This window comes from Cucumis sativus, chromosome 5 (genome assembly GCF_000004075.3).
Source record: "Cucumis sativus cultivar 9930 chromosome 5, Cucumber_9930_V3, whole genome shotgun sequence".
Classification (NCBI taxonomy): Eukaryota; Viridiplantae; Streptophyta; class Magnoliopsida; order Cucurbitales; family Cucurbitaceae; genus Cucumis; species Cucumis sativus.
The window spans coordinates 2,079,263-2,092,902 of NC_026659.2; the positions used below are offsets into that span (position 1 = coordinate 2,079,263).

Below are 13,640 nucleotides of genomic sequence, written 5' to 3' on the forward strand. Positions count from 1 at the left end.
ATAGTGACAAATATATTTAATAATAATAATAGTAAATTGTGCGATCCATTTACCTCTCATATTCAATGCAACAAAATAATGCAACAAGTGATATAAAGAAGGGGATATTGTTTTTCCATTTATCTAATATTTTAAGTATGCACATATATTTACTGCAACCATCGTCCATGCATTTTATATATATATAAATTGAATTTTAAGTTTTAACTTAACTCGAATTAATAAACTATAAATTACTTGGATTACAACATTATAATTATAATATTTTAAAAAGACAAATGTTTTCTTTCCCACATATATTTTATCTAAATCCCCTATCTTAATTTTCATTTTTTAAATATCACTTAATTTCATCTTTTTTCTTGTTTGGTCAACAACATCTAGCATTTTCCCTGCCTTAATTTTCTTATATTTTAGGTATCCATTTTGTCCAGTTTTATTTCTATTATTTTAATAATATAATTTACTAATTTAGTTATTGAAGTGCAAATTTATAAAAATAAATAATTTTACTTGAAGTATAATTAATCTAAAAGTATTCTCTTACCGGTTTAATTTATATATTAATTTACTAATGTACTTTGGTTTGATTAAATATAAAAAAAAAAAAAAAACAAACAATATTTAGCATCAAAGTAGTCTAAGTTCAATGGTGTGAAAATGACATAAAAAAAATTTCATTTTATTTGAAACCTTACGAGCGATAGGGTATGATTTTGGCATAGAATTAGATAGAATATACGTGTATAAATATGAGTTTGGTCCGTGTTCAGATATTCTAATTTTAGTTTAATGAAAGTTGAAAATCCAAACAATGACAACATTTTTTTTTTTTTGCAAGAAACGTGTGGTAATAATTAACGAAGAAAATGAATTGACTCACTGTTCTGCTATCATCCAACATAAGATATGGCCCCCAATTCGATCCGTCCATAAGGATGGCTTCCATTTAATTATTTGTAGGGCCAATAATATTCATTTTTTAGAATACAAAAAACTCAATAATGGATTGATAATGACTGTCAAACATGATAGCCATTTGATTTTTCAAATTTTTTTTAACTAATCGTCTAATTTAATTCCATCATACATTTTCAACTAGTGTTCATTCAAATAGCTGTTGAGATTTCTTATTAGTTGTATCTTATTTGATTCAGTTTTTTTGTTGTCAATGGTCTCCTTTTTTTAAGGCAATTGTTGAGACATGTTAATTGACTTTTTCTTTAATTAGTTGTGTTTATTGAACGGATTATATTTAGTTAATTATGTTACCAAATTCTTATTTAGTTGATTAATACTCAAATTCTTGTAGGTGAGTTTTGATTTACTTCCAACTTTCAGAATTTTCTAACTTTTTTTAAAGTCCTTGCCTTAAATTTTTAGATACATCTTTCTTTGTATATTGTTGGTATGTGTTATGATGTAAGTAAATCTAAACATGTATGGAAAGTAAATTTAGATGGGTTAAAAGGTTACAAAAGAAATAAACGAAAAACAACAAAAAATTGTGGTGGTAGTGCAAGTTCATAAATGCACCATGTGTGCTTTTATTTCTTTTTTATTTTTTTTTCATTTATATCTGTAAATTTGTTTATAATACAAAATTCTACGACAATTACGTTGGTTCGATAGACAACACGTGACTTTATAATAATCTAAATTAGCTTTAAAATGGCATCAACTCTAAATTATATCATGAATTGCTCCCATCCTATAAGATATTCAAACAATAACATATAAATCATGAAAAATATATATCATGTTTTGAATGTGAAATGTGAAAGCTTAAAAGATGATGAATGATTGAAAGTTGAAACATATCTTATAATCTTGTCAATCTAATTTTATTAATTGGACCCTCTATTTTGCATAGTTTATTGCTGAATTATGTGAGGTTTCTTTAAGGGTCAATAAAAAAAGGTAAAAAAAAGAAAAGTCATCTTCTAAGCTTATAAGAAAACAATAGAAGATGTATAAAAGAGAGAGATTTTTTCTGATTATGAAATCATGATGCATGTGGAAAGTTAGGGTAAAAGATTATAAAAGGAAATGCATGAAAATGATTACAGCCATGGAAAGCATGTTATATACTATATAGTTTGAATTTTTGGAAGTCCCAATTTTCTCAATTATTAATAATAAGATAAAGAGAGTGACAGGGACTTTGTTGCAACTTGTGGAGATTTTTTCTTTTATTATTTAATTTTCCCCAATAAAGTTACCTAATAGATCATCCTATCTCAAAAGTCCTGTTCCTTTCTATTATTTAAAAATTATTTCAAAACATATTGAAATAAGATTTATATTCCTTATATATAAACTTTAAAAATAAATCAATCCAAAATTATATAAACTAATCTCTCGTTTACTAGATGGGTTAATTCTAAATCAAGTGAAAAGAATAAAAAAATATGGTTGAGTTTAACTAGATGTATTAATTCAAAGTGAAAGAATAAAAAAATCTGGTTGAGCTTAACTACCATTAACTAACTTTAATATATGGTGTCAATTCAAGAATGGTCTTAATTATTATCTTAAAAATGGAATATTTGATTCATTTTTCTTAAAAAACTTAAAAAATGTTACATTTTGTTTTTGACCCATAAGTATACGAATATATAATTGTTTAGGGTAAGTAGATATGCTTCACCTATTGGATTGTACTTGGACCATTTACATAAATAATATTTAAGCCAAAAAATAATAAAATATATAGAATGGGAATAAAATAATTACATAACTTAGACATTTGTAGAAGACCTAAAATTCATGTGCAACCCACAATTTTTTTTAATTTCTCATATTAAAAGTTATATTAATAAACAACTAATTATTAGTGAAAGCAATTGCAATGATATATGCTTGTACTAGTAGTTATTATCCATGATAATTATTTATTATAATAATAAGTGTTTCTTTATAATTTTCTCAAATTGAAAGCTAACAGTGATAGTAATTGATAGTTGCTATCAATTATATTTGTGAATGGTAACTTTTAATTTGAGAATTATGCTATCAATTTTCTATCATTAATATAGGTTATTGAAGAGCATATTTGACATTCTGAAAAATTTTACTTGAGTGATGAACATTTGTTATTTTTATAAATATTTTATTACAATGTTATATTTTTAGTTTCTCATAAATTATGCTATTTCCTATACCTAGGTCAACACTAACTCTAAAATTTTATCTCCGAAATGACAGACAATAACACTAACTTTATTTGTGATTTGAAAAATATCAGTATATTTACATCAATAGGAATATGACTGAACCCTAAACATTTTAAAATTACCACTTAAATATAAATTATTTAGAATTTTATAGGTAAATCAGGATGTCAATGGTGTAGTAGTAGTTTAGAGCGAGAATTTATTTCGTTCACGTTATTGTTATTTTAAGTCATCGTCGTCCCAATTGTTTCTAAATTTAAAAGTGGATGGAATTGAATGCCAATCGTTCAATTTAAAGAAGTTGTAAGTATTTTTAAAATAGAATAAGCAAAAGAGATATTATATAACTTGGGCTACAAATATGTACTTTCTATTGAAGGACATAAATTGACATTTCCTCCAAATTTTAAAGCCTCTGTTAAAATGTCTCAATAATGATTGAAAAATTACTCACATAAAGATGCCAACTTGTACTGCATAAAATGCAGCTATGTCCTACTATTCCAATATATAATAATACACAATGTGAATGTGATGCCATGTTTAAACATGTTTTTAGTGAGACCCTTTTTTTAGAGTACATTTTAAATCTCACTTTGTACTCTCTTTGACTTATTGCAATAGTTTAATCTCTATACATCTTTAATTTTGTATCTAGTTATGACAATTCCTCATTTTATTTCTATTACAATTCAGTTATTTTTTAAAACATATGACTTAGTATTTTTTAAATACATTTTGATCTATAATTGATTCAGAGATCTTTTAGATATCTGACTAATATTTTTTAAATAATTAAATCATTAAAATTGTAGAATCGTGTTTTATAATAATTTGATTTCTTCTTTTTAATTTTGATGTATTTTATTATTAGAATTGGTAGTCTTCTTTTAGCCTTTTAAGATTTGACTTTGATTTTCAAAAAATGGATAACAAAAGAAAATTATATGCTAGCCATACATGTTTAAAATCTTTTAACTCTTTTTTTAAAAAACCAAACCTAAAACAGTAAAAAGTAAAAATTAGTGTAAACTAAAATTTATGTATTTTTAAAGGCCGATAACAATAATAAAACATAAAATATTTATAGATATAACACAATACACAGTAAATTGTAATTATAACAAAACTAAATATAATTTTCAAAATATATCAATAATACACTCTATTACTATTCTATTAAGTCTATTAAGTGATAGGTCTTAATCATAAAATGAGTTCACATAATAGTATTATATTATGTACGCCCTATAAAAAGGGTGTATATAAATAAAAGTAATTTAAATTATATACCATTTTTACTTCAACAACTACAAAGAAGGAGAAATAAACAAATTTTATGATTGTCTTATCCGACCAACAAAGTTAATTTAAATTTTATACTAACTAGTCGTAATTAACCAATCATGATTGATGAAATCATAATTTAGTCTCATGTTTAACGATTTAAAAACAATTAGTTAACTAATCTCATGATTTACAACAGGATAAGTAAATTATATTTGTGACGTGTGATTATTTATTTAATATTTATATTTATATTTAATTTATATTTATCACGGAAACCATAAATCCAAGACATAGTCATATTATAACATTACAACATCTCCATCCCCATCCGCATCCGCATCCCGGTGGCCTTTTTCCAAAACTTTCTCCTCTTGATTCGCCATTTTTTTCAAAATTTCTAAATCGACGGAAGAAACATAAAAGCGTATCGAAACAACATCAATCTTATTCGAAAACAGGATTCTCTGTTCAGTTTTTCGAGCTGTCTTCGTCTTCATGATCCATCTTTCAGGTATGTGTTTCTCCTTTCTTCGCTGCCATTTCCTTGTTTTGCATGCTAATGAAGATTGTTTTCTCGTTTGTTTCCATTTCTAGAAACAAGTTCGTTGACGGTCATCTAAACCTCTCGTTTTCACCTCTTTCTCAATCCGAGTTTCCAGATTTTTAGCTTTATTACGGTAAGGTGCTTTGTTTGATTTTGATTTTCATTTATCTCGTTCGTGTTTGTGGAATTTTTTTATTGGCGAGAGGTGAAAACGAATTTTTCTGTATATGTTGATTTTACCTTCTTTTCGTCTGTTTCAGTACTCTGTTATTGTTGTTATGAATAAACCTGCTTCTCCTAGTATTTAAGCAAACAAAGTAGAGGTTATGATTGGAGTGAATAGGTAAACTTAAGATTCATGATTAATTCATTCAGCTATGGCGTTGTGTGTTTAAGCTTTGATTTAACTATATCTTCTTATATTATCTTGTTTCGCACAAGTTTTTGTTCGTTGTTGCCTGGCGTACGTGTGAGGTTGTTTATGGAGGTGTTAATCTAATCTTGAAATTGTGAGATACTGCGATCTAAGGAAATGACGATTTCTATAACCTTTGTCATTATTCTTTATTTTGGCATATGTTTCTTTCTCAAAATTGTATTGAGGTATGGAATTGGATTGCTTGCTATTGATTGAAATGGATTGGAATTTCCTTTTGGAGCTCTTTGTATGCATGTGAACTAGGGTAGTAAGTGTATGTATTTAATGTGACGTTTGATGCTCACATGTTTATAAACTTTTTTATTTTTAGAATTATACAATGGAGTATTGGGTGTATCTTAAGAATTTAGTAGTTATGCTCCTATTTCTATAAGAGATGTCCATTGTTTCTCAAATTGTATATTAATTTCTGTGAGTGAATTAAACTATATTAATTTGTCTGCTCTATATATTCAATGTTTTCCCACAAGGATTTAGCCTCATCTATTTTTGGGACAATGAAAGCTCACCTAACTATTTGGCTCACTTCATTGTTATGAAATGCTGTGAAGAATTCAAGAAACTGGTCCTAGTAAAATAGGCATTTCACTGTGTGATGGTATCAATAACTTCTTGATCTCCTTGCAGACTGCATCTCTGTGTATTCTTGGCCTGGTTTTGAGTACTGAAGTTTAAAAATCAAAAGATGGTTGCCTTTGGAAAGAAGTTGAAGGAAAGACAGATTGAAGAATGGCAAGGGTGAGTACAATGCACCAATACTTGTTTTGCATTCGTTCAGTTATCTTTTTTGGTGATCTGTGCTAGTAATGAGTCTTTTGATCCAAGGGAAATAGTCTGAGTTAAGAATACAGCTAAAGTAGATTGATTAAAATGGAATTAGGATTTTTTAATTTTTTAATTTTTTTTTAGTTATTGCCCTTGCATTTGAGAAGGGAAGGAAAAACACGAAATATTAATTTCCAAATATTATTTGAAATTGTTAATTATGCTATAGCTGCTGTTATTCTGTTTCATTTTTTTTTGTTTTTGTGCAGATATTACATCAATTATAAACTTATGAAGAAGAAGGTAAAACAATATGCTCAACAAATGGAAGTTGGAACACAAGATCGTCGGCACGTTCTCAAGGATTTTTCAAGAATGCTGGACAACCAGGTGTATATTGCATATCCCTTTCATGTAGAAGAGTTAGTCATGACTTTGATAAGTGATGCTGCACGTGGTTGATTAATCTCTTTGCCATGCTTTGTCATCTGAAAATTTGTTAGTAATTTATTGTATTGCTTGGTAGATGATAGTTCATTGTTATAAATCCCAAATCTCTAATTCAACTGATTAGCATGAGGAATTTTCTAATTTCATTAGATTGTTGTTCTTTCTGCGGTAAGCTCATAAGAACTGAATGTGGCATCATGCCATTAATTTCAGCAGTCACACACACATGCAGATAAACCTTGTGTATATGACAGGAAGAAAATTACGCAGGAGGCTCAGGAATTGCTCTCCATCTCTCTTTGGAATTGTGTGTTTGTATAGCATGCTGTATGCACTCAACCATGTACAATTCCTTTCCTTCTAATTGAAGTGGTGGAATACTTTTATGAGTGCAAATCATGAATTTAGGTTTTGGCATTATTTTCTGTGCTGAAAATCACTTTTACTATTTCTTTGCTGCTTTGGAACTACATATATTATATGAAATTGTGTAATCTAAGTTGTGCTCACATTTGTGAAATTGTGTAATCTAAGTTGTGCTCACATTTGTTAACAACTTTAATATGCATTTTTGTGAAAAATCAGATTGAGAAGATTGTACTTTTTCTGCTGGAGCAACAAGGCCTTCTTGCAAGCCGTATAGCCAAACTTGATGAACGGCTTGATGTTCTTCAAGAAGAACCTGAAATATCCCAGATAACTGAATTGAGAGAAGCTTACAGAGAAGCTGGCCAAGATCTTTTAAAGCTTCTATATTTTGTTGAGATAAATGCAATTGGCCTGCGTAAAATTTTGAAAAAATTTGACAAGCGGTTTGGCTATAAATTTACCGATTACTATGTCAAAACACGGGCCAACCATCCTTACTCCCAGCTGCAGCAAGTTTTCAAACACGTGGTAATATGTCATAGTCTGAGTTTTATTTTTGTATTCTTCTTGTCTCATATTACTTCAAGGGACTTCAGATATGACGTCTTGGAATTCTCAATATTGTTTACATCCTTAGTTGGACGTCTGATTTTGGCACGTATAGGCTTAATTTTCGTGAATTTTCACTAGCTAAAATGAACTTTAGGGAATAGGAGCTGTTGTTGGAGCCATATCGCGGAACTTGCATGAACTCCAGGACCGTCAAGGAAGAAGCTATCTATCAATATATGATCAGCCTGTTCTTCCTCTCCAGGTTTGCAGGAGTTCACTCATTTTATTGATACTTGGTTTAGTTGTTAACACTTCTCATAGATTTCCTAACGAGTCTAGCAGTACTCAAAAAGTTACTTCATCTTTTTTATTTATTCCAACTCCCATATGCAGGACCCTGTAATTGATTCAATTAGAGCTGCTGTGGACAGGCTAAGTAACTCAACAAACTTCCTGAACTTTTTAGCACAGCATGCCCTCATTATGCAGGAAGAATTGCCTGCTCCTATTGGGGAACAAGTCGATGATAGCAGTTATCACTCCATGTCTCTTTTCTTGAACCTCGCAAATACCTTCCTATACATGGTCAATACATATATTGTAGTCCCAACAGCTGATGACTACTCCATGAGCCTTGGAGCTGCAGCGACTGTATGTGGTATTGTAATTGGAGCAATGGCAGTTGCACAAGTGTTCTCATCAGTTTATTTTAGTGCATGGTCGAATAGATCTTACTTCAGACCTCTAATATTTAGCAGTATAGCTCTCTTTCTCGGGAACTTGTTATATGCTCTTGCTTATGACCTTCAATCACTCTGGGTTCTTTTGATTGGACGGCTTTGCTGTGGGTAGGGAATCTCTTTTATCTTTTTAATTTATTATTATTATTTTTCTCTACTGAATAGTTAATTAGAATAGTCTCTTACAATGTCCATACTTTTATCATTCATCATGTTCAACATGTTCTAGAATTTCACATAAATTGTCTTTTGGTGGCATCCTTTTCTTTTGCATTCAGAACCTCATATGACCTTGAGACTCCAAGCATCTGTGCATCAATAAATTTCCTCCAGGCATGCCACTTACTGCCAACTGGAGAAAATAAGAAAATGATTGCACAGAATTGCACAGAATTGCCCTAAATTGTTTATTTATTTCATATATGGTTTATTCCATTTAGATATACATCCACAGTGCTGTGTGGCATCTGACTGCCCATAATCTAAGGATGTTTATGTCTCTAAGCTGATGTGCCTTTTCTGATGTTAGTTTTTGGTGTAGGGAATAAATAATAATACATTGGCTTATTTTTTTCATGTTAATCATTTTAGTGATGTTTTGTTATTTTGCTGATTAGCACTTCAAAAAAATTTTAGTTTCATTTTCTTGCAAGGTCTAAATAGCCATGCCTTGAATTGTGTTTAGGAGGTTTTAAACTTAATAAATTAGAAGACTTAGAGTTATTTCTCTCTTTTTGGAGGATTCTCCCAATGTTTAACCAGGGTTTTGGCCTGATCATGAAAACTTACTTCGTCATTTTTATCTACCTTGCTTCGTCAGTCTTGCATAAAATGGGAGATTGCATTTTTGGGAATGGTTGACATTATTTTGTTATATTGCGTGGAACAAATATTCAGAAGAGACTCTAAAATCTAGAATGATTTTGAACTCTTCCTGTTGTCTTTAGTAGGGAGATACTGAAGAAGTGTGTTGAGAAATGTTAATTCGTACTTATGATGTCTGACAAAACTGTTCTTTTGTAATACAGGTTGGGTTCTGCTCGGGCTGTTAATAGGCGCTATATCAGTGATTGTGTGCCACTAAAAATTCGCATGCAAGCATCAGCAGGCTTTGTTAGTGCCAGTGCTCTAGGAATGGCTTGTGGTCCAGCTCTGGCCGGATTACTTCAAACGAAGTTTAAGATTTACAAGCTTACTTTTAATCAAAACACTTTGCCTGGTTGGGTTATGGCTGTGGCGTGGCTAATGTATCTAATATGGTTGTGTATCTCATTTCGTGAACCTTCACGGGAAAGTGAAGAGAATACACCACAGGAATCACATCAAGGTAATTTTATTTGCTAATTACTTCAATCTTGTAAATGTTCACATGAATGCATTTCATTTTAATTTATCCTTCTATTTAGATAAAGAGATAAATGAATGGAGTTAGGTCAAGTACGAGTTTAATAAAGAATAGACTTTATCTGGCCCAATTGGGTCTTTTCTATTTAGATAAAGAGATAAATGAATGGGGGAGTAAAACTCCACACACCCTGTTGGTGAGGTACAGCAAACTGGTCCAGTTGCAACTTTTCACTACTCTGACTGTGACTCCTTTTGCACATTTCTTCCGCATAGTAGCAATCTTATTTTTAGGTTATATTACAAACTTAGTTCCTAAACTTTCAAGTTTGTGTTTTATAGTTCTTTGATCAAAAGTACCTTGTTGGTCCCTAAAACTTGATTTTTTTGTCTTAGGTCTCTAAAATTTATAATTGTCTCAATCTTTGAATTTTGTTTAATTTTGTCCCTAATAGGTCTATAAGACATATTGGACATTTTCTAAAAATAAATGGATCTGTTAGGCAGGTAAAGAACTCTACAATATATAGCATATATTGAAAAAGCCTACATAACTGCTTGCTTACCAAGCCTTCCTGCTTCGCTCCTTTCCATGAGAGAGATCAGATGTGCTCGGAATTTAATATTATGTCTAATAAAATCTTTACTTTCAATTGTGTTTAATAGGTTAGTAAATTTTAAAATATGTTAAATAGGTGAAGAGCATGTTAGACTCAAAATTTGAAGTATATGGACCTTAACATTTACTTAGAGTCAAGTAATCCACATATCATAAAAAAACACTAAATTTATATTTCATGTCGATGCCAACGATCAGTTCAAAATGATACACTCGAAAAGGGTCTTCACCAGCCATTGCTTATAACTTCACTGGAGAAGCCATCAGATGAAGATGGTGACCCAGAAGTTGATGACAGTGAAGAAGCGCCCGAGGAATCTCGCCTACCAGTGACCTCTATTGGCTCAGCTTATAGATTACTTACTCCTTCTGTTAAGGTACCTACTATAGTCTAGAAAGTACTTGGGAGGTTTTACATAATTCATTATCATTCAATTAACTGATTTGATATGATATATCTGGTGTCTTCATGATGAGTTTTTTTAGCCTTTGAGGATTTGAATAAATTATTGAAAATTATGTGACTAAAGTGCATGTCTTTTTCATACCAACAATTGTTTTCCATGAGTTTTGTTTGTGGTTTAAATGTTTTGTGGCACTCAAGTTTTGTTTATGGTCGTGCAATTTTTCAAAAGCATTTCAACAAATTGTCACATTACATTCATAATACAGGGCGTTTAAAACCAAAACTGAAATTCTTTATCCTGTGGGATTGTACTGCTGACTGATGTTGTTCACATTGTCAGTACATAAAATAATCTACTTATTGTTGTTGTGAATGGCCCTGTTTTTTTCTTCCCTTTCTTCTTAAATGTTTTTTTATTTTTCTTTTTAAAGATAAACCTTTCTATCTAGGTAGCTACTGTTATTTTAAAATGATGTTTTCCATTTCCTTTACACAACTCTTTCTTTTGAGTTTTCCTGTCATCATATTTTAACTGAGCATATGATGTCAACAGGTTCAATTATTGATATATTTCATGCTCAAATATGCAATGGAAGTTTTGCTTTCGGAGTCTAGTGTTGTTACCACATACTACTTCGGTTGGTCCACAAGCTCTGTGGCAATTTTTCTGGCATGCCTTGGTCTGACAGTTCTCCCGGTGAATATCTTTGTTGGTAGTTACATTAGCAACATGTTTGAAGATAGGTAATTACTTCAAAGGGATTATGGAGAACACGTTTGTTGATTTTAAAAACTTTCTTCCCTTGAACTAACTTCTCTCACGTATTTTGTTTTAACAACTTCCTTGCAGACAAATACTGTTGGTGTCAGAAGTTCTTGTCTTGATAGGCATCCTTTTAAGCTTCAATGTAATAGTTCCATACTCTGTGGTTCAATATGTGGGCTCTGGACTTATCATGTTTGTGTCGGCAGAAGTGCTTGAAGGTCAGGAATTTACTAAATATTGTTCATGTTTTTAATTAACTTATTAATTCTAAACATTTTTCAACTTCTAATGATGTTTGACTGTGTTATAAAAGTTGATCGGTAACATATTAAAATGTTTTACAAAAAAAAAAATACACAGGTGCATTTTGGACTACACCGATGATCTTTAGAGAGGTGCAAGCTCATGCACCAAGCATTTCTCTTTTATTAGAAAATCTTTCCCCTCTCCTTTGGCTAGTGAGGAAAATATTTATACAAGGAAGTCTGAAGAAGTTCTCAAACTCTTGCAATCTAGATTTGAAAAATTAAAAAAATCTGAGAATTTTGTTCACTTGGTGAAAATATTTACTGAATTTTTTATTTTTTATTTCTATTTTACTTAACAACTGTTAAAAATAGAACATACAAGGGATTTAACTGAAATATGCTTGGAAACTTGTTTATCTTATTTGGATTATGGTATTCTTTTGGTTTAGGATTTTGCTATTTTCCTAGAGCTCAACCACACACAGAAGTTTTATCATCAAGGATTACCTTTTTGTCCCCCTTTCATTTGGGAATGACATAAATTTTCTTTTGATCTTGTCTGAAACAGGCGTGAACCTTGCACTTCTCTCACGAGTCATGTCATCTCGACTTTCACGTGGTACATATAATGGTGGATTGTTATCAACAGAAGCTGGGACTATTGCGCGAGTAATTGCAGATGGAACTATAACCCTTGCTGGTTACTTAGGCCGAAGTAGGCTCTTGAATGTTACACTCATTCCCTCCCTCCTCATTTGTGTAGTCTCCATTCTTTCCACCTGCTACACCTACAACTCTCTATACTGATGATAGTAGTCATAGCTCATTACATTTGGTTTCTTCTATCCGTCAAAATCCTCAATTCTTTCTCACTGGCCACTATTCCTCCATTTTTCTTTCTTTGCACTTGCTAGTGTCATTTCAATGAAAGCGATCACTAGTTCAGATCATCTATTCGATTCTAAATTTATATTCCCCTCACTACGTAATATGTCTTACATGTGGGATAGGAAGGTTCTCGTCTTAGAAGTAGAGATTATTTATCTGGATGTCTATGTTTGTAGATTTATAAGATTTTGTTTAAAGTTTATTGTTCTTCCTCCTGCTTATTGGAAAAAAAAAAAGCACACTGAGAGATTATGGACCACTCATTTACGTTTTAGAATTAGTAAATAGAAAATGCATAAGAATGGTCCAAATTTAGCTGGAGGCTGCCATTATTGTAGGGTTTTCAAACTGTAATCTCATGCTAATAAAATTCATTTTGGGTCTTTACAAGTGATGAACTGTCTTTTCTTCGTAGTGCTGACTACTTCGTAGTGCTGACTACAACGACAATAAACTGTAGTTTTTTTCAGTTCAACAAATGAGTGGGTAGAAGATGGAACCTAAACCTCCTACTTCTAAGTTAAAATATGGTTGGTATTAAAATGAAATGAATAATGTTAGTAGTTGTATTTTTTCTACTTTTTTATTTCCTTTTAATGTATAAATATAATTATCTATGGTACGCTTGGAAAGAAAAAGTAGCACGTCTACTTCAACAGATTTTTACTACCATTTATTGTTTCTTGGAATAAGAAATTAATGTGCAGCTACAAGAATGGAAGTGGGAATGACTGAGATTTAAATGAAGTTGAGCTAACTTCTAATGAGTCGTTGATTTCAATTAAAGCCTCCTTTGATGGTACTTCACAATTGTTTGTTTATTGATCATTGCTTTTGGTAGTACCTTTTGATTAAGTAATTAAAATATATAACAATTGAAAGGTAGATATTGAAACATCAACTTTTAAAGTAGTAATGCTTTTATCCACCAAGTTACATTCAAATTTATCATACTATTATTAAATTCTTAAAACATAGTACTTTGTTAATTGTGGTGAAATTAATTCAATAATTTATTACCCTAAAAAAATCAAAGTAGGTATT

At 30.7% G+C, this 13,640-nt stretch overlaps 1 protein-coding gene across 1 annotated transcript; it reads left to right on the forward strand.

Annotated features, from left to right (window-relative positions):
* Nucleotides 1-4,757: 4,757 nt before the first annotated feature.
* On the forward strand, nt 4,758-12,988 carry LOC101205586 (SPX domain-containing membrane protein At4g22990). The gene is made up of 12 exons (XM_004143889.3): nt 4,758-4,977; nt 5,061-5,143; nt 6,077-6,187; nt 6,484-6,604; nt 7,250-7,561; nt 7,740-7,847; nt 7,979-8,433; nt 9,354-9,652; nt 10,487-10,665; nt 11,248-11,438; nt 11,545-11,678; nt 12,277-12,988. Exons 3-12 carry the CDS (start codon nt 6,135-6,137, stop codon nt 12,513-12,515), a joined length of 2,091 nt encoding a protein of 696 aa, XP_004143937.1. The 5' UTR covers nt 4,758-4,977; nt 5,061-5,143; nt 6,077-6,134; the 3' UTR covers nt 12,516-12,988.
* The last annotated feature ends 652 nt before the right edge of the window (nt 12,989-13,640 follow it).

What these genes read in the sequence shown, in the direction of transcription:
- LOC101205586 (XM_004143889.3), top strand. Translation starts at nt 6,135, where the DNA reads ATGGTTGCCTTTGGAAAGAAGTTGAAGGAAAGACAGATTGAAGAATGG. An exon ending in CAGATTGAAGAATGGCAAGG is followed by an intron (nt 6,188 to 6,483) that starts GTGAGTACAATG and finishes GTTTTTGTGCAG; the next exon opens with ATATTACATCAATTATAAAC. An exon ending in CAAGAATGCTGGACAACCAG is followed by an intron (nt 6,605 to 7,249) that starts GTGTATATTGCA and finishes GTGAAAAATCAG; the next exon opens with ATTGAGAAGATTGTACTTTT.